The sequence below is a fragment of the Phycodurus eques genome, chromosome 10, assembly GCF_024500275.1.
Source record: "Phycodurus eques isolate BA_2022a chromosome 10, UOR_Pequ_1.1, whole genome shotgun sequence".
In the NCBI taxonomy this organism is placed as follows: domain Eukaryota; kingdom Metazoa; phylum Chordata; class Actinopteri; order Syngnathiformes; family Syngnathidae; genus Phycodurus; species Phycodurus eques.
The window spans coordinates 12,906,551-12,930,328 of record NC_084534.1 but is presented as its reverse complement, the minus strand read 5'-3'; the positions used below and the strand labels follow the sequence as shown (position 1 = coordinate 12,930,328).

The following is a 23,778-nucleotide window of genomic DNA, read 5'->3' as shown; positions in this document are numbered from 1 at the left end:
TCCAAAGAACACCATACCTACTGTGAAGCATGGGGGTGGAAACATGCTTTGGGGTTGTTTTTCTGCAAGGGGACCAGGACGACTTATCCGTGTTAAGAAAAGAATGAATGGGGCCATGTATCGAGTGAAAACCTCCTTCCATCAGCAAGGGCATTGACGATGAAACGTAGCTCTCTTTCAGCACGACAATGATCCCAAACACACCGCCCGGGCAACGAAGGAGTGGCTTCGTAAGAAGGATTCCAAGGTCCTGGAGTGGCCTAGCCAGTCTCCAGATCGCAACCCCATAGAAAATCTTTGGAGGGAGTTGAAAGTCTGTTTCCCAGCCACAGCCCCAAAACATCACTGCTCTAGAGGAGATCTGCATGGAGGAATGGGCCAAAATACCAGCAACAGTCTGTGAAAACCTTGCGAAGACTTACAGAAAACGTTTGACCTCTGTCATTGGAAACAAAGGGTATATGTAAAGTATTGATACCAATATATAATATACCAATACCAAAGTATTGAGATTAACTTTTATGGACCAAATACTTATTTTTCACCATAATTTGCAAATAAATTCTTTAAAAATCAGGGATATGATTTTGTGGATATTTTCTTTCTCATTTTGTCTGTCATAGGTGAGGTATACCTATGATGAAAATTACAGGCCTCTCTCATCCTTTTAAGTGGGACAACTTGCACAATTGGTGGCTGACTGAATACCTTTTTGCACCACTGTACATAGTGGGCATGTGTGTGCATGTTCGATATGGTATACCACTGTTAGGATGCACACACACCAGTTACGCTCCACATGTAAACTTTGTTTTGATATTAGAAACTACCCTGTGTTCATGTATACACAGTATGTAGGCTTAAGAGTAATAAAACAAGTTAGGCTCAATGTGGGTTTGTGTGTGGTCAACTAGCCGCGCTGGGTTCACAGTCAGTCGTTTATTCTTCACATGAATTAAAATAATGTGTAGGTGGTCATCTGCAGTGTCCTTTGTGTCATAAAAACCCAGTATTAACCAACAAGTCTTAAATATTAAAAACTTTATTATAGAACATTCACATTTGAGTTTTTGTATCACTCATCGGAGTCCCCAGTTGAGGTTCGGGGTGACAGCAGCAGGTCTGATGGAAGAGTAATTAAGCAATGTCAACACAGCATAACATGACAAAAGATCGCTCAAACAGATAAGGTGTATCTTCACAATCTTATACAATCTAATACAAGAACTACCACAGTAGTTCAGCCATGATAAAGACAACTCGAAGAGAGCTTACAGTTGTGTATAATTGTTTCTAATGTAAATATCCGCAGGGCTTGATGTGGTCCATGGGCCTAAAGGATTGAAACCGCGTGTGGGTTTAACTTTTTTTTTTTTTTTTTCATGAAGCCGCCACAAAAAACGTATCAGTGAAAGCAACCATAGCACTACAACTGGAACTTATAGTGACACAGGAAATTGCTTCACACCTCTTGGTCCTGGCTGCCTAGTACAATATGGCGTCTCAAAGAACAAGGGACTACATGCCACAGAATCAGCCATGTTTGGAGGGTAGGAATAACATGTAATTCTCCTGGCATGTCAGTCAGTATTCGCTGAGTTTTACTGTGTAGTGAACTTTTTACTCTTCTGACATTTAACGCATGTAGTAATTTAGTTTTATTATACAGTGGTTAACTTATTTGTATATCAGTCAATAGTTTGATTGCGTTACTTAAAACATTGCCAGTACGATCGTAAATGTTTTACGATTCTGATAGTGTGACCTCGTAATGTATTAATTCAATAATAATTGATTCTAATGGAAAAAATAAGAAGTCAACTGCAATGTATGACACACTGTTCGATTGAGCAGTTTTGTTGTTTTTTTTTTCTTCCATCCACACCTGACTCTCTGTAGTCCACTCTGGTGAGGAAGAGGCCACGGGCAGGAGCAACTAGGTTCTGCGGATAAGCCAGAGAGTCCCGAGCCTCCATGATCTCTTTCAGCTGAGTAAGTGAGATACTTCCCTGGCCCACGGCTACGAGGACCCCCGTCATTCTGCGCACCTAAAGCAGCAACAACAACGTGGCTTAAATAGAGAAAAGAAACATGCACCAATACCAGCACTAGAGTTGCAGAAGTCCAGGAGTTGTTTCAATAGGAATTAATGTAACCATATGGAAATACACTGGAAATGAACAATATTGCAGGTTCAGTTTGATTGGGTTCTATAACAAGAAACTTAAAGGAGGGCTATTTTCTGTTATAAAATTTAATACCAAAAAAACATGATTTTCTACATGTAGCACATAAAGCAAAAGCAAGGTTATCAAGGACACCCAATGCTTTTGTGTCTTAATTATATTACTGGGGTGAATACATTTGATATCAAAGTACATCAAATTGTAATAAAAAAATTGCCAATTAAAATAGTGAAGTTGAAAATAAAACAGGACACAGATGCACGATATTGATGAGGTCACATAGAATTCTACAGATATTAATTTCATGTCAAAACTAAATGTTGATTAGCTTTGTTTGTGAAACAGTTTGTATATATACATCCATCCATTTTCTGTATGGTTTTTCTTCATGGTGTATAGTTGTGGGGGAGCGGGAGCCAATCCTGGTTGACTATTGGCGAGAGAGTGCACACCCTGTACTGGCTGGCAGCCAATCACAGCAGTTGGTAAGTAACTACCGTATTTTCTGCACCATGAGGCGTACCGGATTGTAGGGTGCAGCCTCAATTACGGGGTCAATTTCTGTACTTAAGCCATACATAAGGCGGGCCGTATTATTCGGCGCATGGTAAAACAAGGTAACGGAAGCAAAAGAGTGAGTTTGGTTTAACTTTATTCTACTACGTATTTAAAAATACACTCATATTATTTTTTTTTCAATCTTTTGTCACAAATCCATCAAAGTCCTCATCTTCTGTATCTGAATTTAACAGCTGGGCAATTTCGCCGTCAAACATGCCGGGTTCCCTCTCGTCATTGTCTGAGTCAGTCTCATTGCCGGGTGGCTGTTCAGCAATGATGCCGGCTTTCGCAAAAACTCGGACAACAGTCAAAGCAGATACCTTAGCCCAGGCATCCACAATCCATTCACATATGATGGCGTAACTCGCCCGGCGCTGCCTCCCAGTCTTAGTAAAGGTGTGTTCGCTGTCTCTCATCCATCGCTCCACGCCGCTCGCAACTTCACTATGAACGCCCTGTTGACACCAATGTCCAGCGGTTGGAGTTCGCTGCGCCACGGTACTCCTTGCGCGGATGGCGCCTTTTCATAAAACGAAAGCACCAAGACGGACCTCTTTGAAAGTGTTCGATCTTCATGTCTTGTGCTATCGTTATTGCCTTCAGTCGAATGGTGACTGTAGAGACGCTTCTCCCGGCTGTTCTTGTGCTTGATTTCGAATTCTCTCGCGGCTGCTCTATTCCCATTCACAACCGCGTAACTGATAGCCTGTAGTTTGAATTGTGCCTCATAACCATGTCTCTTCGCTGATGCCATTTTCGGGGGTCCTTAGCCAAACAAATGTTGTTTAGCAGCATAACGGTGGTACAGTATACCTACCGGAGGCGTGGCGGAGGTAAGCGTATGTACTGTACGTAGCTTTACGCAATGTTCTCTAATTATTACGTCCCTATGTCGGCGGGAAATGGTCGGACAGTCAATGAAGCAGAGCGCTTACCAAAATTGAACAACATTTTTACAAATTTTGGAACTCAGTGCACACATAAGGCACACCGGGTTAAAAGGCGCCCTGTCGATTTTTGAGAAAATTAAAGGCTTTTAGGTGCGCCTTATAGTGCGGAATTTCTCATATTTCCATTGAAAGTATCCAACTTGTTTAGCTGAATATTTCCAAAATTCCACTTAACTTCCAATTAGGGACAGGCATAACAATCGATCCTTAATGAATGGAATTGTCGATTAAGCATGTCCTGAAGCAATTAAGGCTAAATTAAGTGCACTGCTTGGCTGCAACCAACCGAGGCACTGTTAGTCTCAACTTTATGGTCTAAAGAACAACAACATGGCATCAAATATGGAAAGATAAGCTGCATCCACACAATTGCAAGTTTACAACGCTTGTAATAGCATGTGAGCCATCCCAGGTTACGATGGAAAGTTTCTGGAAATTGACCGTATACTTTCCACCACTTTAGAACTCTAACCAGCACCAAAACATATTGAAACATACCTGCTTATAGAGAAAAGATCTGCTTTGAAAAGTCAACTCCCAGAATGGAATCTCTCTGCAAGACACCATGCAAACAACGTGTGTATAAAAAAGTACAATTTACCATTTTTAAAAAGTCAAACATTGATTGACGGTTCCTGGCTCTTCTAGAAAGTGCTCACGCTCCGAAATAGTTTACTTTCACTTACTTTTCCGACTTTGTTCATTAAACTTCCCGCCTCAGTCACTTTTTTCCCCCCTCAACAGTTTTAATCAAAGTCATTACAAGGATCGATATTGTTTTTTGACACGGTATTAGTGTTTATTACTGTGGTTATAGGTCAAAATATTACGCACACCTCTTAGTATGTTGCAATTGCAGTTCTACACTACTGAAATCTACAACTATGATAAATCAAATCAACAATAAACCTGAACATTGTCTTCATGAAGTAAGTATTCAATTATACAGTTTTTGCATTTCTTCTTATTAGACTGTACATATGTACCTGGTGGACCATGATAAAATAACAATAGTTCCTATTCTAAATTAGTATCAGTTCGTACCATTTTGAGAGGATATTAAGGTCAAATAAAATAATATAAAGCAAAACTCAAACAAAAAGTAATAATGATTACTAAGAAAACTGTCGAAATAATCCTAATGGCTTTTTTATTTTATTATTATTATTTTTTTTTAAAGTCAGCAGGAATTTGGATCAAATCAGCACACCCAGTCAAACATTAAGTTCCAAGCCTCACATACCACAACTCCCTGTTTCAGGATCAAAAATTTAAATCAAGCTTTGGCTTTTCAATAATTCACTCCTCCGTTTCTTCTTTTACCACTGTTACTAACGGTGACCCTCATGAAAAAACAATGGCAGCTTAACTGCAAGGCAACCTTTTAAAGATACAAGAGGTTCAACCATTTATTTCAATAAAAGAGGATGTGGCTTTCAGTTTAGTTAAAGTATTAGTACTAAATGCTGAGCCTGCTAACAGCTACCATTTGTTCACATTGTCAGCTATGTCATCCGGCCAAATAATTAATATCGAAGAAAGTGCTATTTGGCACCCACAGATGTGTAATCCCTCTCCCGCCTACTCCATTGCCAAAGTGGAGTATTTGGAACGCTCATCTAAAGTGCTGACCTGTATGACACAACGACACATTCATTAACACAAACGTGTCAAAGCAAGACTTTTTAAAAATGTATTATTACAAAACATCTCTTGTTGCTTTTACATATAAATGACACCATAAACTCATGCATGGTGGCCACTTCATTAGGAACTGCCATTTTGATTAAATTTACTTGGTCAACCATGGGGAGAGACAAAGAAAAATAAAAAATTTTTTTAAAATCGATCAAGACATACTTTATAAGATTTTATGAAGATTGTAACGCTAAGACAGGATATCTTGGAATGTTGAACTCCTGTTTCCATGCCAGTGTTGTTTTATAGAATACAAGGGATTGTTGTTGCACAGAAAAACTGTTCCAGCACAAAGACGTACAGATCCACCATTCTGCAAGGCCATGCAGCTGAACAGGACAGGTTAAAAAAAAAAAAAAAGAGGAATACAGTGGATTCTCGGTTCATGATAGTCCCGACCTATGATAGCTCGTGGTTATGGCAAGCAATGAACTAGTTTCAGTTCCAGTGTGCAAGCCAACCACGGGTGCAATGTTAAGGAATTTTTTTCCCATTTGATTATTTTATATTTTGGCCTGTGTTATGCGTGTATGTTTTTCATACAAATATTTACTGTAAATATGGCTTTAGTAGAGACTACACCTGTTGCAACTTATAAAATTGTGTTACGTGTCGCAGTAACTCTGTTAAACCGAGGACCTACAGTGGGTACGGAAAGTATTCAGACCCCCTTAAATTTTTCACTCTTCGTTATATTGTAGCCATTTGCTAAAATCATTTACGTTCACTTTTCCCCCTCATTAATGTACACACAGCACCCTATATTGACAGAAAAAAACGGAATTGTTGAAATTTCTGCAGATGTATTAAAGAAAAACTGAAATATCACACAGCCATAAGTATTCAGACCCTTTTCTGTGAAACTCATATGTAACTCAGGTGCTGTCCATTTCTTCTGATCATCCTTGAGATGGTTCTCTACCTTCATTAGAGTCCAGCTGTGTTTGATTATACTGACTGGACTTGATGAGGAAAGCCACACACCTGTTTATATAAGACCTTACAGCTCACAGTGCATGGCAGAGCAAATGAGAATCATGAGGTCAAGGGAATTGCCTGAAGAGCTCAGCGACAGAATTGTGGCAAGGCACAGATCTTGTCCAAGATTACAAAAAACAATTCTGCTGCACTTAAGGTTCCTAAGCGCACAGTTGCCTCCATAATCCTTAAATGGAAGACGTTTGGGATGACCAGAACCCTTCCTAGAGCTTGCCATCTGCCCAAACTGAGCAATTGGGGGAGAAGAGCCTTGGTGAGAGAGGTAAAGAAGAAACCTAAAATCACTGTGGCTGAGGCTCCACAGATGGAGTCGGGAGATGGGAGAAAGTCCTAGGAAGTCAACCACAACTGCAGCCCTCCACCAGTCGGGGCTTTATGGCAGAGTGGCCCGACGGAAGAGTGGCTCCTCAGTGCAAGACACATGAAAGCCCGCATTGTTTGCTAATAAACACCTAAAGGACTCAAAGATGGTGAGAAATAAGATTCTCTGGTCTGATGAGACCAAGATAGAACTTTTTGGCCTTAATTCTAAGCGGTGTGTGTGGAGAAAATTAGTGAAGCATGGTGGTGGCAGCATCGTGTTGTGGGGGCGTTTTTCAGATGCAGGGACAGGGAGACTGTTTGCAATCAAAGAAAAGATGAATGCGGCCAAGTACAAGGATATCCTGGCTGAAAACCTTCTCCAGAGTGCTCAGAACCTCAGAGTGGGCCGAAGTTTCACCTTCAAAAAAGACAATGACCCTAAGCACACAGCTAAAATAACGAAGGAGTGGCTTCAGAACAACTCCGTGACTGTACTTGAATGGCCCAGCCAGAGCCCTGACTTAAACCCAATTGAGCATCTCTGGAGAGACCTGAAAATGGCTGAACACCAACGTTCACCATCCAACCTGACAGAACTGGAGAGGATCTGCAAGGAGGAATGGCAGAGGATCCCCAAATCCAGGTGTAAAAAAACTTGTTGCATCATTCCCAAAAAGACTCAAGGCTGTATTAGCTCAAAAGGGTGCTTCTACTAAATACTGAGCTAAGGGTCTGAATACTTATGGCTGTGTGATATTTCAGTTTTTCTTTCTTAATAAATCAGCAAAAATTTCAAGAATTCCATTTTGTTCTGTCAATGTGGCGTGCTGTGTGTACATTAATAAGGAAAACATTTAAAATGATTTTAGCAAATGGCTGCAATATAACAATGAGTGAAAAATTTAAGGGGGGCGGAATACTTTCTGTACACACTGTATGATTCTGCCTGGAGGAGTTGCCATAATGGAGATGTAGCTCAGTTTCTCATAGCTGATATGTTGTTATATTAGTCATCTTAATTCGGAACTGCTCACTTTCAGACACATTTTCAGAAATAGGCAACTTATAGAACATATTCATTTGGTTGTATAATTTCAGTTGCCCCGTTTAATACCATAAATAAAATAAACCGTAAATAAAGTATCCTTAAATCTTGTTTACCTGTGGAAGTGCTCACATACAAATGCTCTGCCAGGCTGTATCCTGGCGACATCCAGGGTCTTCACGGGGTTTTTAAAAGGCATGTCAGAGTTGACTGCCCTGAAACTGCTGAAGTCGTGAGTCCCGAGCAACATGGCAGCCGCCTCGCTCATTGCTCCCACATCGAGCTCCCTGACAACAAAAACACGGTGTGACCAACCAGCACAGTGAGCGGCATGTTTGCAAGGACACCATGTTGTCAACCAAGTTGTACACTTCAATTCTTTTGAAATAAGCAAACAAATAAAAAAAGAAACGCAAAACACACCCAGAGCTAATACTTTGATGCTAACTGAACTGAGGTCTGAGGTTAGAGGCACATTGTTCTGCAAAATTGTATTCAAATTTGGGCTGCAACTAACAATTGTTTTCATGATCGATTAATCGATGAATTGGATTCCTTTTGTTCAAAAACAGGACACTATTTCAAACTGACTGAAGAAAATGCACCAACAAATTACTTATGATTCAGTAACTGGTTTGGTCCATGTCAGAAAATAGGCAAAAATGTTGATAATTATTTTCCAAAGCAAAAGCAGATGTTTGAAAATGTCTTATTTTGATGAAACAAAGATAATCAATCTAGAGGACGACAGGAATCTGAGAACATTTACTGTTGAGAGGCTGAAATTCTGAGCATTTGTGAAATTTTAAGTTAAACAAGGTCTCTAAACGATTATCAAAATATTTTAATTTCATAACTGATTAGTTGTTGATTAGTCATTGCACCTTTAATTCAAATACTTTCCTCTTTTGTTACATTAATTACATTACTTGCGGCATTTGACTTGAGGTTCCCCTTTAGATGTGCGAAAGGACACTTTAAACGACACATTTTAGACTCCCCTGTTCCATTCGTAGCAGTGGAATAATTTATTGGTTAATTTGCACATATTTGTGAGTCACAAGGCAACGAGAGCATAAAGCATGCCAAAGCACGCCTTGATTGGAGGAGGAGAGGGAAAGCTGGCGTCTGGTTTCCCGAACAAGTTAATATCAGCTCTCAAATATGATCGGCATGAAAGCGAGAGAGGAACACAACAAGCAGGGAACAATTTAGAGATTGTCTCACTAATTAAAAGCGTAAAGCCTTCATTTAAAATCTGGCACAGGAGAGTTGCTTCTAAATGAAGAAGCTGGAAAGAATTATTTTCATTTACACTCTGGTTAAGTGTGAAAGTGCTTCAAGTGGCATCATTATGGATTCACATGTTCTCAGGCTCATTCCAACAAAAAGTGTAAACATTAAAAAAGCCTTGTTTAAACCAACATGGGAATGAACTCTCTCTACATCACTTTAAAGTCTATATTTTAAATACAGTGGGGCAAAAAAATATTTAGTGAGCCACCAATTGTGCAAGTTCTCCCACTTAAAAAGATGAGAGAGGCCTGTAATCTTCATCATAGGTATACCTCACCTATGAGAGACAAAATGAGAAAAAAAAAAATAAAATCCAGAAAATCACATTGTCTGATTTTTAAATAATTTATTAGTAAATTATGGTGGAAAATAAGTATTTGGTCAATAACAAAAGTCCATCTCAATACTTTGTTATATACCCTTTGTTTCCAATGACAGAGGTCAAACATTTTCTGTAAGTCTTCACAAGGTTTTCACACACTGTTGCTGGCATTTTGGCCCATTCCTCCATGCAGATCTCCTCTAGAGCAGTGATGTTTTAGGGCTGTCACAGGACAACACAGACTTTCAACTCCCTCCAAAGATTTTCTATGGGGTTGAGATCTGGAGACTGGCTACGCCACTCAAGGACCTTGAAATGCTTCTTACGAAGCCACTCCTTCATTGCCCGGGTGGTGTGTTTAGGATCATTGTCATGCTGAAAGACAAGCCACCTTTAATCTTCAATGCGCTTGCTGATGGAAGGAGGTTTTCAGTCAAAATCTCACGATACATGGCCCCATTCATTCTTTCCTTTACACGGATCAGTCGTCCTGGTCCCTTTGCAGAAAAACAGCCTCAAAGCATGATGTTTCCACCCCCATGCATCGCAGTAAGTATGGTGTTATTTGTACGCAACTCAGCATTCTTTCTCCTCCAAACACGACAAGTTGAGTTTTTGCCAAAAAGTTCTATTTTGCTTTTATCTGACCATATGACATTCTCCCAATCCTCGTCTGGATCATCCAAATGTGCTCTAGCAAACTTCAGACGGGCCTGGACATGTACTGGAATAAGCAGGGCCACACGTCGGCCACTGCAGGATTTGAGTCCCTGGCGGCGTAGTGTGTTACTGATGGAAGCCTTTCTTACTTTGGTCCCAGCTCTCTGCAGGTCATTCACTAGGTCCCCCCGAGTGGTTTTGGGATTTTTGCTCACCATTCTTGTGATAATTTTGAACCTATGCGGTGAGATCTTGCGTGGAGCCCCAGATCGAGGGAGATTATCAGGGGTCTTGTAGGTCTTCCATTTTTTGATAATTGTTCCCACAGTTGATTTCTTCACACCAAGCTGCTTCCCTATTGCAGATTCAGTCTTCCCAGTCCTTTGACAGCTATTTGGCCATAGTGGAGTTTGGAGTGTGACTGTTTGAGGTTTTGGACAGGAGTCTTTTATACTGATAACGAGTTCAAGCAGGTGCCATTAATACAGGTAACGAGTGGAGGACAGAGGAGAAGAAGTTACAGGTCTGTGAGAAACAGAAATCTTGCTTGTTTTGAGGTGACCAAATACTTATTTTCCACCATAATTTGCTAGTAAATTCTTTAAAAATCAGACAATGTGATTTTCTTGATTCAATGTGATTTTTTCCCCTCATTTTGTCTCATAGGTGAGGTATACCTATGATGGAAATTACAGGCCTCTCTTATCTTTTTAAGTGGGAGAACTTGCACAATTGGTGGCTGACTAAATACCCCCCCCCCTCCAATGTATATGGATAAAAGGAAAACTGTCACATTTTTTTTTAACTATGACATGATGACTGAGCAAATCAAGGTAGGTCTATTGAACAGGTGTATTTCAACATCAAAACTGCATTTTTGTATTCACATTTAAATGAAAATAAATAGTAAACAATCTGTATTTTGTTACAATGCAATCCAGTATTAGCCAACTTCAATTGTGTTTCTCATCACCGTACTAAAAGTTGCCCATAAGTAGGTAAATATTTTGAGTGTGATGAACATCCATAAGTGTAGCAGTTTATATGTTTAAGCAATTTTTTCTTTGTTAAGAATGTTCATACACAATTTAGACACCACCTTTCATGAACATCTAATCAGTGAATGCATTTTAATGAACTGCACAGCAAAGATATTTTGTCAAATACAAACTCAAAAGTAAAAAAAAACAAACGAACATGAAAAATAAGTCATTGTTGGTGGCAATGGTAATTATTGTCTGGTTTGTAAACAAATACCAATTATAATACCATATAGGACAGTGCAGACCTCTGCCAAGATGAAACTTAACTGAAGTGAAAACAGAAATTGAGGCGCGCTATATTTGTATTTGCTGTCTGTTAGCAGGCTATGTCCCTCTTTCGGGAAGAAAGACATAAGACAAAGGCATAGTAGAATGTTTTATTTTAGGGTTTGAAGAAAACGTTATATCAGCACCCAAACATCTGTTGGTTTAACTAATGCAAAAAAATAAAAAATGTGGAGAACTGTATTTGTCAATTTTGTCTGTCCATATGTTAGCAGGCTACTCCCTGGTCCACGATGACAAAGGGACCATACCTTTTTTTGATGATGATTGGCAACTCAAATGGCAAATAGATATTTCGCTAACAAAAATGAAAAAAATCCAATCTGCCCATATGTTAGCTACAAGCTACTTTCAGGTTTACGGGTGGGGGGGAAAAAACGTCTACCATTTGCATTCTGGGGGATGGGGAACCTATCCATCGTTACTCAACGAAATTGAGAAAATAATTTCTCTTATCGAGACTTGCACCAAATTTGAACAAGCTCTTCTTCTGGACAAACTTTCATGGAGAACGGTTATGTAGTTTTTGTGCAATAACTACCTAACCAACTAAACCAGTGTTTCGCATCCTTTATCGAGCGAAGGCACATATTTTAAATCTCATGGTATGCCACGAAACAAAAAGGTCACAAAAGGTCTCTGTAGCCTACTTAACTAATGATGATCTCATTTACTCACAAATTGTGAAATATGGGCCTGCAGTTGAACACAAAGCTATTCTATTGTATGAGTAGCAACGTGGATACACGGGTTAAATGTCACTTCCACCGTCTTGAGAAAAAGCATTTGCTTGTTCTGTATTCACTATACGTCGATAGCATAGATAGATGAACATTATTTGTAAATAATAAATATTTTATATATTATTATTATTATTGTTATTTATATTATATATATTTAGTAAATATTTGTCAAATAATTTTCGGACAGTGTGAAATTGGATAATTCTCTGCGGGACACCTCACGGCACCGTGGTTGTGAATCACTGAACTAAACAATACCTCTCGACTTTGTGACTTCTCATTTGGCGTAGGTCATCAGGTTTCATTTGCTTTGGGAAACGCAAAGGAGAGGAGACGATATTCCGAGCAGCGGGTGGTGGGAAGTGATGATGAAGAAGCAGATCAAACAGAGGGAGTCAGGGATGCTCAGGGGCGGAAGGACAAGGCGGATGCTCAAAATGTGAGACGGGATAACGAAGCAAAGACGCTAGCAAAAGGACGGAGGGAGGAAAGCAGGAGAAGACTAAGTGAGAGAGAGAGGGAGAGAGATGCGTGTGGGTGTTGCTCAGCATGCGTATGAGCCCGCAGCTTATCTTGGCCTACTTCCCCCCCTCCCTAAAAAAATTAGACAATGCAGTATGTGTACAGTACAGTATGTGCTCCCTGAAATTTGTTTCTTCACGCTCCTCCTTCCAATTCCAGCCAAGAGAACATCATGTAAGCAGCAAATCTCTCCCAAAAGCATTGTTTTCTCTTCCTTTCTTGCCTCGACATCTATTGTTTCCCACATCTTTGTTTGCTTTTGGGACGTCAGATAAAACGTTTGACTTGAGTAGACTGGCCCTAATTTGCAGTTCCGACTCGGCACGTGGATTATTCATGTGTCTAACATGCCATTGTTTCTGGAAGACTTCTTAGGAGCATATTGGGGGGTTTGTGTGTGTGTGTGTGTGTGTGTTAGGTTGAGCTCAGACTTTCACCACAGTTTCTATATGAAAGGAAATCACACAAGTATATGCACACATACACACACACACACACACACACACGCTGTTGACTCACATGTGGCGGAGATTCCAGCACATGTCGCGCTCTATGAGGGGAAGCTCAGAAGGATGGGAGACACCCAGGCCAATGCGGTAGACATACGTCCGAGAGAGCGCTCGAAAACGGGCGTGGAAATCATCAGGGACGCGATAGGCACGGGTAATGCTGGAAAAGAGGAGAAACATTTTCAAATCATGTTAACATGCACTGTGTCTCTGAATATACTCATTCATCCAGGTCATTTCATTCTCAGGGCATTGAATCGATCACAACTGGACTGTTCTGTTTGTCTTAGAAGACGTTTCGCCACTCATCTTAGGAGGCTTTCTCGAGGAAAGAAAAGTGTTGACTTCGCTCAGCAAGGATGAAAACATCACAATCTTGCCAGCAGATAAGGTGAGATGCACAGTAATTCTAACACAAGAGACTACCATTACAATGTACTCACACTTCTCAATGATACCAACACATATGGAAGACTCAAAAGAGACCCAACCAGCGGGTGCAAGAAAGAAATCACTGTGCACCTACAAACGTTAAAGAAGTCAGAAAACCATCAACCCTGCACTTTATTACCGGCTATATCCACAGGAGACCATTCCTGGCATTTATGGTTTACCAAAAATTAGGAGACTCATACCAAATATTTGCATGATGATGCTCAAAAGTCTTTTCATGTAGATGAGCAACAAAAATGACCAAAATTGGCTGCAGAACTTTAGTAATGTAATTTTTCCAACTGACCTATTATGTCAAAGATGGACCCCCCCCCCCCCCCCCCCCCCCCCCCCCCCCTCAATTATAGCTGGCTGCAGGGTTTGTACAGCATTACCATACTGTATTGTACATTTAGTGCAACTGATCTACTGGCTTTCTATTGTCTGTTTACAAATCAAAAATTGGCATGCACAGATTATCTTAATCTGATCCATTATTCATTCATTTTTTAAATTAAAAGTTTACATTGCATAGATGCTACTATAACATCATTACTCAGACTAAGGTGTTACATGTTTTAGTCAGACGAGTCCTATGCTTTTTCTAATGCCATGTAATAGTAGTGACGAGTCATTGCCAACATGATTAGGATTCATCTTCTGGTGGCAATTTTCCTCAATTACATGGTCATCCATCCAGTACTTCAAATATTCCAGTCTGGGCCAGAGTCCACCACTGTGGGGGTGAGAGACTACCAGAACAACATTTTCTTCCTTGAAGTCCCACTGCTACCAAAGCTAATGTGGAAACTGATCAAAGGCATCCTTCATTTCCCCCCCCCACATTGGAACAGATGTTTTTCCTAATGCAAGCCACAAAAACTGTGCATGGGTCTTTGTCTAAAATGCCAATGATGCAGCTTTTATACAAAGGCAGAGCCATTGTCGGAGAGCACAAAGCTCAGAGGAGCTAAGCGCTTACGCTCAAATATTTAGCATCAGTTCAGGATGAGATGTGCTTTGATGTGCATCCACCAGGGGGACGCTGTATACATCATGTGTGTGACATTTACACCACTCTCTCTTTTGAGATCAGATCAAGTCGTGGGTAACAAGGAATCTGTCTGTGTGATGTATTTGAATGTAATTAAGGTCAGTGCCATTTCCAATCATGACATCTGCTTCACATTCAAACTATGAAGAATGGTGAACCACCAGATTTAGAAACCACATTAAGAAATGCTGGTTGGATGAGGGATGTGCATTTATTTTTCTTCTGAAATCTTTATTTTATAAACTGTCAAAAAATGGAAATGTAATTTAGGTTCACATATTATTTGGGGGGTGGTTTATTGAACATGTTGACAAAAAGAAAAGAAAAACACAAACGATCATTGATTGCATAATCAATAAAAGAAAATAAGTTAAATCCTTAAGGACAACAAAACAATTAACTCAATATAAATCATGTTCAAAAGTGCAAAGAAAAAGTAGAAAAAAAACTTTTCTAGTCTTACCCCCTTTAATTCCAGGCATCATTCATTGTAACAATAGTCTATTTAGTTCCACATTAGTTAGTAATTCATGTTAAGTTCAAAGTCATCATAAAACAACAACAAAAGAACTAACATTCAGTGCTGATCTTGCAGGACGTGTATTCACTCAGTAAAGCCTCAACTCAAAAAGGACAAACTTAAGATTTGACATTTGATGTGCAAACAATGGTAAAATACTGGACAATTTTTCCAGAAATAGTGGCCTCTGCTCTTATGGAAGCCATACTCAAATTAATTCACATGAATAAATACCACATCTTGAATAGAGCTCTGCTTTTCCCTCCCTCAGCAAAAAGAATAATAATAACGCCTAGGTAGGCGCAATTACTATGACTGACACCACAATGCCTGCACAGCACACATGGCATCTGTAAAGCTGATATTTATTATAAAAAACATAGAAAAGTACTGCTGTATACAGAAGAAAATAGCAATTTCAACATTCACTAAGTACCAAAGGCCATAAATTAAAACAATACATACAGAATACAGTATATTATTAGACTTTACACCGATCTTATCGGCCTGATCGGTATCGGCCAATAATTAGCATTTCATGCAGATCGGCTTTAATGTCATAATTCGCCGATCCAATCAATGACGTCATTGATCGGCTCTGCAAAAGACATTTACTCCGCGTCGCCATCGTGTACGGTATATTTGAATTCAAAAGCTAGTTTATTTTTAGCCTTGTCGCGTGTCTTTTGACGTAGTATTGTAAATATGCGAAAAAAAAAGTTTTTTTTTTTTTTTTTAAATGTCGGCGGTGTGGGACAGACAACACTTCTAAGACAGACAACATGTAATGCGTGGATCAGACGACAAGACAAATTTGGTCTTTCACGATTGCACGATGTCAGACTACTGCAATAAAATCTTGTGTTGGTGGTCACTGGTGCTCGGGATAGGACTTTAATTCAAGGATTGCTTGAGGTATGTTCACGTACATTTAATACGATGCCGCTCGCAAGCAGGCAACAAAACGTTATGTAGCCTAGCAAGCTAGTGCTAGCACTAACGGTTCTACCGGCATTCTGTCAAATCACGTTCTAAAGTTTCAGTGTGTGTGAAGTAATGTAATTACAATAAAGTAATTTAATTACAGTACGTTAGCACCCATTATTTCTGTCATGTTGTAATGTTGGTTTGACCTGACTGATTAGAATACACGAATACACTAGAGAAGTGATTTCCAACCTTTATGGAGCCAAGGCACATATTTTACAATTGAAAAATCTCACGGCACACCAACAAACAAAAATGTCACAAAAAGTGGATACATTAATTACTGTATTTACTTCCTGCCATCTAATAGAAGAGCATTTATTTGTTCTGTCTGTCACTATGCCTCACTGGCATAAATAGATGAACAAAGATATATTTCTTGTAAATATAAATTTTGGAGAAATTAAGTAAATGAACAAGTCATTTAAATAGACACAGTGCTCCATCTTGTGATCGGATCGGTTATCGTTTTTTTTAAACTCGCTGATCGGCCCCAAAAATCCTGATCGTGTAAAGCCTGTATATTATATCTTCTGTTCATTGCAATCCACATTTTTTAAATCCACTTCTGCAAATAAAGGCTTTGCTCTAATAAATTTCTTATCACTAATGGACACTTACTACTCTCTACAGTCCCCAGCCACTACTATATGAAGAAATACTGAATCTTAGTTTGTATTCTCATTTATTATTAATAAATGTTGCGCTTAATTTTATGACTGCTACGAGACAAGAATGTTGGTTCTAAAATAGACTTTTTTCCAGGCAAGAGGAACAGAAAAGCAACGATGCAGCAATAATAACATTGACCCTAAGCACTAAGGGTTCAGATTAGCGAGATATTGCTGTCATATGATATGCTTTGTATTAAGTACAGATGTTCGATACCACTTTTTTTCCTGACCAGATACCAATACGAGTATTCACTCAAGTACTCACCGATACGGAGTACCGATACCACTAGTAGTTTTGATACATACAATTTCAATGAACACAATGACAGATCCTGGTAATTTTCCTTCTTTCTGTCCCACATCATGATTTGCCGATGTATCAAAACACCGCAGTGTAGCGCCAGCTGATGGCAAGGAATACTGATTTGATGTCAGCTGTTTTTTGCCTTAAGTATCAGTGGCTGGTATCAGCAGCCTTCACGACTACCTAATGCCTTGAAATAAGGCTGGTATTGGCCCAATACTGATACCTTGTACTGATATTCGCCATCCCTACTATTAAGTTTAGGGCTGCAACGAAAGATTGTTTTACTAATCGATTAATCTTTCGATTATTTTTCCCCCCAAAAAACTTTAATTTCTATCACTTTATTAAAAAACAGGACATTATTTTAAATTGACAGTGCACAAATATAAATATTTAGATTCAGTTTCTGGTTTGATCTGTATTATGTCAGAAAATAAGCAAAAAAATATTGTTTTTTTGTTTTTCAAGGTAAAAGCAGATGTTTGCAACTGTCTTATTTTGATTAAACACAAAGATAATACATCTGTTTTCATGGAGGACCACAAAAACCTAAGAATATTTACTGTTGAGAGGCTGAAATTCAGAGGATTTGGACAATTGAAAGTTAAACAAGGTCTTAATTGTTGCACCTCTAATTAAGATATAATTAAAGTCATTTATTTTGTTGTCATTACAGCTCAGAGACCTGTTTAAGACTTTTGCATTCAACAAAATGTGATGCCACAACACTCAGACAGGCTGGTGTTGGTTGGTAAATTAAAGTAAGTGGGTGCCATGGTAGCGAACCATGCTGCTCAACTCTATGCATCATGCATGCATGTGCAGCCCTATTTCTGTTCACCGAGTTATATTATACTGTAGCACTCCGTGCCAGTGTGTGTGTGTGTGTGTGTGTGTGTGTGTGTGCGTGCGCGCATGTGTCCTGTGCATGATCAGAGAAACTAGGTTATGAGGGAGGGGACTGGGTGCCACACGTGGCACAGGAAAGCTTTACATCTTCTAATGGCACCTGCTGAAATGTGAAGTGACAGCGTTTGCCTGGCACACACACACACACACACACACACACACACACACAAAAACAAACACAAGCACCACAACACACACACGCCCTTACTTTATTTAAAATATGAAGATTGTTTTCTATATTTACTTCCCACATTGAAAATGAGAGTGCCCATTTACGATTCTGGGAGTGTATTTGTGGTACGGTATATTTTAGTAAATGAAAAAAAATCTAAAACTAGGGTTTCACTTTTTCTTTCAGCTCAAGACTCATTAGAAATTCGGGTCGTCCTCGGGACCCGAAATTACTAAAGTGCATCATGAATTACCATAACATTGCAGCATTCTTACAGATCGTGTCAGTAGGAGACCCAATAAAAATTCACTCAGGACCTGTTTTGGGTCGTAAGCCCAAGTTTGGGAAACCCTGGTCTAGGCAGACAACACAAAAAGAGTTGTTTACCCTTATTGCACCGGTCGAGAAGATTATTTCCATTCCGCATTGCGGGTGCATATGTGTGTGTTATTGGATACTAGAGAGCAAAAAGCATAGCAGAGATAATCCTTTCTAACCTTCTCTCTGCAGGTTGGAGGATTAGTGAGATGCAAGTGGGATGCTGGGAGCTTCCCTCCTTACTTCCGGCTTCTCTCCTCCATTGGGAAATTGGCTCGTTCTGCTTCACACTCTCTCCTTTCTGTCTGCTTCGCAATCCATTTGAAGCTTGACTTCATCCCACTCCCACAGTCTGACACTCCGTATTAGTGATTCACAACCGGGTGTGCACACTAGCTTGCCATGAGAGCTCATCAGGGGTGCAGCGGGAAATTATCCAATTTCACTTCATTTGTGTATTTTCTATTATCACAAATATATCTTTGTTCATCTACCACACACAAGGCCCAGATTTCCCACTGAGTAGATATATAAAGTGAAAGGAGATGATGCTTATTTGAATATTCATACTTTTTGTGATTTCTTTTGGGGGGGTGGTGTGGCGTGAATTTTTTTTCATGTAAAATGGCTGCCTTGCTTCAATAAAAGTTGGAAAACACTGCTACATATTATTACTTCCTAACAGTTTGTTTCCCAAAGGTTTGTCAATTATGAGAATTTCTTCCATTTTAACACTTGACTATTTGAATGGACAACCATTCACTGAGTGGGAATTGAACCCACGCTGCCTGCATGGAAGTCAGGCGAGTAAACCACCACTATCAGTTACTCCAAAAGTTGAATTTAACTTGCCTAATTTGCTCAGCCTTGAGGTGGAAATTGAGCGCCTGAACCAGGATGTCCTCGGTAAACGGCGGCTTGTCATTCTTCCGCTGGAAATCAAAGTGGGCCGAGTTAGAGAGAGCATGGACGCCCCTATCTGTCCTGCTGGAAATGGACAGAGACACTGTGTTGAGTGGCCTCAGTCTTCTTATTGCATCCTATAGCCATGGGGGAGACAAGAAATTTGGAGTAAAATAAGATTTTAGTTGAAAGTTAACTTCAGCATGCTTTAAGATTCAAGCACCCTTTGTCTACCTGTATACAGGGTATGGGGTATTGTGCAAGCTGCAGCCAATCCTAGCTCAGTTTGGGTGAGAGGTGGTGGACACCCTAGACTTGTCGACAGCTTGTCACAGGGTAATGATAAATGACCTTTCACTTATATAGTGCCTCTCTACCTTAACTCTATGTTCTATACTGTACAGTGCTGTGGAAAAGGTATTTGCTCCCTTTCTCAAAATCTTATTGTTTTGGCATAGTTTGCCACTTCCATGTTTAAGATCATCAAACAAATGTAAATATCAGATGAAGATGACTCAAGTAAACATAAAATGCTGATTTTAAATGGTGATTTTATTTAATAAGGGGAAAAAGGCTCTTTGTGTAAAAAGTACTCCCTAAACCTAATAACTGGTTAGGCCACCCTCAGCAGCAGCGAATAACATCTCGTGTTTTTTATAACTGGCAAAGAGTCTTTCAAATCTCTGTGGAGATATTTTGGTCCACTCTTTCTTTTAGAATTGTTTTCATTCAACAACACTGGAGGGGGGCGGCACGGTGAACATCTGGTTAGCACATCTGCCTCAAAGTTCTGAGGACCCGGGTTCAAATTCCGCCTCGCCTGTGTGGAGTTTGCATGTTCTCTCCGTGCCTGCGTGGGTTTTCTCCAGGCACTCCGGTTTCCTCCCACATCGCAAAGACATGCATGGTAGGTTGATTGACAACTCTAAATTGCCCGTAGGTGTGAATGTGAGTGTGAATGGGTGTTTGTCTATATGTGCCCTGTAATTGGCTGATGACCAGTTCAGGGTGTACCCCGCCTCTCGCCCAGAGTCAGCTGGGGTAGGCACCAGCACACCCACAACCCAAGTGAGGATAAGCGGTAAGGTAAAACCTTTTTTATTTTTTAATATTATTGTATTTGTTTTTGTTGACTTGCAGGTGTGTTTTGGATCATTGTCCTGCTGCAGAACCCAAGTGCGGTTCAGCTTGAGGTCACAAACTAATGGCTGAGCATTCTTCTTCACGATTCTCTGGTAGAGAGCAGAATTCATGGTTACATCAATCGCAGCAAGTTGTCCAGGTCCTGAAGTAGAAAAGCTGCCCCAGACCATCACACTACCACCACCATGTTCAACTGTTGCTATAATGTTCTTTTTCTGAAATTCTGTTACATTTACGCCAAATGTAACGAGACACACACCTTCTAAAAAGTTCAACTTTCGTCTCATCAGGCCATTGAATATTCTCCCACAAGTCTTTGGGAATCATTCAGATGTTTTTTTTTCTTTTGCAAAAGCAAGACAAGCCTTCAAAAGCAAGACAAGCCTTTATGTTCTTTTTGGTCAGCAGTGGTTCTCGCATTGGAACTCTGCCATAGATGCCATTTTCGCCCAGTCTCTCCCTTCTTGTTTAGTCATGAACACTGACCTTAACTGAGGCAAGGGAGGCCTGCAGTTCTTTAGATGTTGTCCTGGTTTCCTTTGTGACCTCCTGGGTGAGGTGTCACTGTGCTCATGGGGTAATTTTTGTAGGCCAGCCACACCTGGGAAGATGCACCACTATTCCATGTTTTCTCCATTTTTGGATAATATCTCTCACCGTGGTTCACTGAAGTCTTAAAGCTTTAGACAAGATTGAGCTCAATCACTTTAGTTCTCATTTGTTCTTGTATTTCTTTGGATCGTCGCATCTTGCTGCAGCCTTTAGAGAGCTGTTGTCCAACTTCATTTTTGTCCGACAGGTTCTATTTAAGTGATTTCTTCATTGATCAGGTCTGGAGGTAATCAGGCTTGGTTGTGGTCAGTGAAAATGAACTCAGCTTTCCCCCAAAAAATGTGATTTGCCACAGTTTATTCATGATTTAACAAGGGGTGCAATTACTTTTTTCTTTGTCTGATATTTACATTTGTTTGATGATCTTAAACGTGGGGAAATTAATAGCGGGGAAATTATACAGAAAATACGAATTTTTAAAAGGGGGCAAATACCTTTGTCACAGCACTGTACATACAACATCTAGACAAAAATCATTCACACTCCGATTCACACCTATGGCCAGTTTAGTCTCCAGTAAACCAAATCTGGAGAGTCTGCTTCAACAGAAGGGTAACTGGTGTGTGTAAATACTTAACTTTCTCCAAAAGTATGTTTTAATATTACTGAGTAGGCTTAGCGTGTGTTTGATAATAATTTGATAAATAGATTTGAGTTCGTTACCTCCAAGTGATCTTGGACCCCCTGTCTCTCCAGTTGGTGTGGAGGTACTTTGACTGCACCACTGTACAAAATACAAACAGTTGGTACCGGTCGTTATGCTGAATACATACAGTTAATGTGAAGAATGGCCTACCTGTATTTAGTTCCAATGTATTGGAAAAATATGAGGTAACGTGTCTGGTTGCACATTACTTAGTTCGATTGTTTTTGTTGTGCATTTTACAAGTGTCGCATGTTTCAGTGATGTGCGGGACACCTTTGGCGGAAAAGATTTAAATAACGTATTCAGCACCGGTTTGCCGGTAAACGTCGTGCTGGTGTGAGAAGAAGATACTATATGTGAAACATGCTGCGAGTTGCATCCGGATGTAGGTACATCGTTGATTTGTAGTCCGGAAGTACAGGTTTAATTATCCCGCGTGCAACCCCTGCTCAGCTAACATTTGTGTTTATTTGTTACAGTTATTTATTGTGCTACAAGGCAAAATACTGGTTTAACACCGAAGCATAATCTTGCCGTTTTAACGTTTATTCAAATTATTTGCTGTAAAGAGCTTCTGGAGGGCATTATATGTTCTGTCGCTCTTTGGTGACGTCACAGTGTGTCACCAAATCGTGCGTTCTGTCCCGATGAAAAATTTACATGGTTGAGTAAAAATTACATTTACGAGCAACAGGCATGAGGAGCATGGTAAACGGTCGTGTAAAGTTGTGTGAACATTTTTTAAATGACCGTCACGGAATAACTTTCCTTTTTAAATGTTTCTACAAGTAGGAGATTATTCAATTTGTTGTATTAAAGTAACAGTACACATTAAGTGGATTATGTTTGGGTCATCGTTTAAATGCTGATTGAATCAAACATTCTCATTAATGCAGCAGTGTGCTAATTGTAACATTTCCAGGAGACTGCATTTTGTTTTAGGAAAGTGCAACGGCTCATAAAACAAATTTCCATTTTGAACATTAGACAGAATTGAACAACAACACAGCTGCCCTTAGTGGCAAGGCATTGAAACACGAAATTGTTCAGGGGCAGAATACTATTGCAACCCAATTACAATAGCAGGTGTCGAATTCGAGGCCCGGGGGTAAAGTATGTATGTAAGTATGTTTCCTTCGTATTTGTTGGTAACTTGATTTGTTCTTTTATTTATGGAAAACAGCATATTGCAAATTATCTTAATTTTTAACAGACATTATACAGTACAAACATTTATTTTGACCAAATCCCTTGATACATAAATTGAACAACAGTTCTATACTTCCCACACTTTTCCATGGCAAACTAACTAACATTGTTGTCAAAAATAAACTAAACTAAACTGCATTTCATAATCTGTACTTGTTTACTTAAATGTACTTTAAGTAAAATAATTGAATTAGTACTTCTACTTTTAATAAAATCTTTATTTTTACACTACACAGTATGTATACTTCTATTTAACTACAGCATGTAAGTACGTTAGGTACTTTGAATACAGTGGTTCTCGAACTTTATAGGCTACACCAGTAACACCTCAAAAATACTTAGCTCGAAGTATCTGTTCCAAGTGAACTACAGGAATGAAGTAGCCATATGAGTAAATAAAAAAACAAGGCAAATGTTTTATTCCTCAAAGTTTTTATTATTTATAATTTGTGTTCGTAAGGCACTGTAACATGATGCAGTTTGAACATTAACACTGGTGTTAAATATAGGAAAAGCAAAGACTGTATTTAAATAATGGTTCAATGTATTCCACATAAAAGCTATTTAAAAATTGCACTTATAAATGTTTTAAAACAGCTTTTAATGCACAAATGTATTTTACTGTACTTAAAAGTTAAATACAACTGAACTGTACTTAAAAAGTGTGAAGAGCTCGAAAAGTAAAAAAAAAAAAAAAAAAAAAAGCACTTTACTGGATTAAAAAAAAAAGCTAACACTTCTTCATTCTAATATTATTGAAAGTACTGTAT

At 39.3% G+C, this 23,778-nt stretch overlaps 1 protein-coding gene across 1 annotated transcript; it reads right to left on the bottom strand.

The window, feature by feature from the left end:
- Positions 1-1,055: 1,055 nt before the first annotated feature.
- Positions 1,056-22,155, bottom strand: pusl1 (pseudouridine synthase like 1). The gene is made up of 8 exons (XM_061687493.1): positions 21,950-22,155; positions 21,817-21,877; positions 19,348-19,535; positions 13,133-13,282; positions 7,859-8,029; positions 4,196-4,250; positions 1,886-2,048; positions 1,056-1,122 (listed from the first exon to the last, which is right to left on the bottom strand). Exons 1-8 carry the CDS (start codon positions 22,003-22,005, stop codon positions 1,076-1,078), a joined length of 891 nt encoding a protein of 296 aa, XP_061543477.1. The 5' UTR covers positions 22,006-22,155; the 3' UTR covers positions 1,056-1,075.
- Positions 22,156-23,778: the final 1,623 nt, after the last annotated feature.

Coding starts and splice junctions, on each gene's coding strand:
- pusl1 (XM_061687493.1), bottom strand. CDS start 22,005: ATGTGCAACCAGACACGTTACCTCATATTTTTCCAATACATTGGAACT. Junction 21,878..21,949: donor TACATTGGAACTAAATACAG/GTAGGCCATTCT, acceptor TATTTTGTACAG/TGGTGCAGTCAAAGTACCTC. Junction 19,536..21,816: donor GGGTCCAAGATCACTTGGAG/GTAACGAACTCA, acceptor CCATGGCTATAG/GATGCAATAAGAAGACTGAG.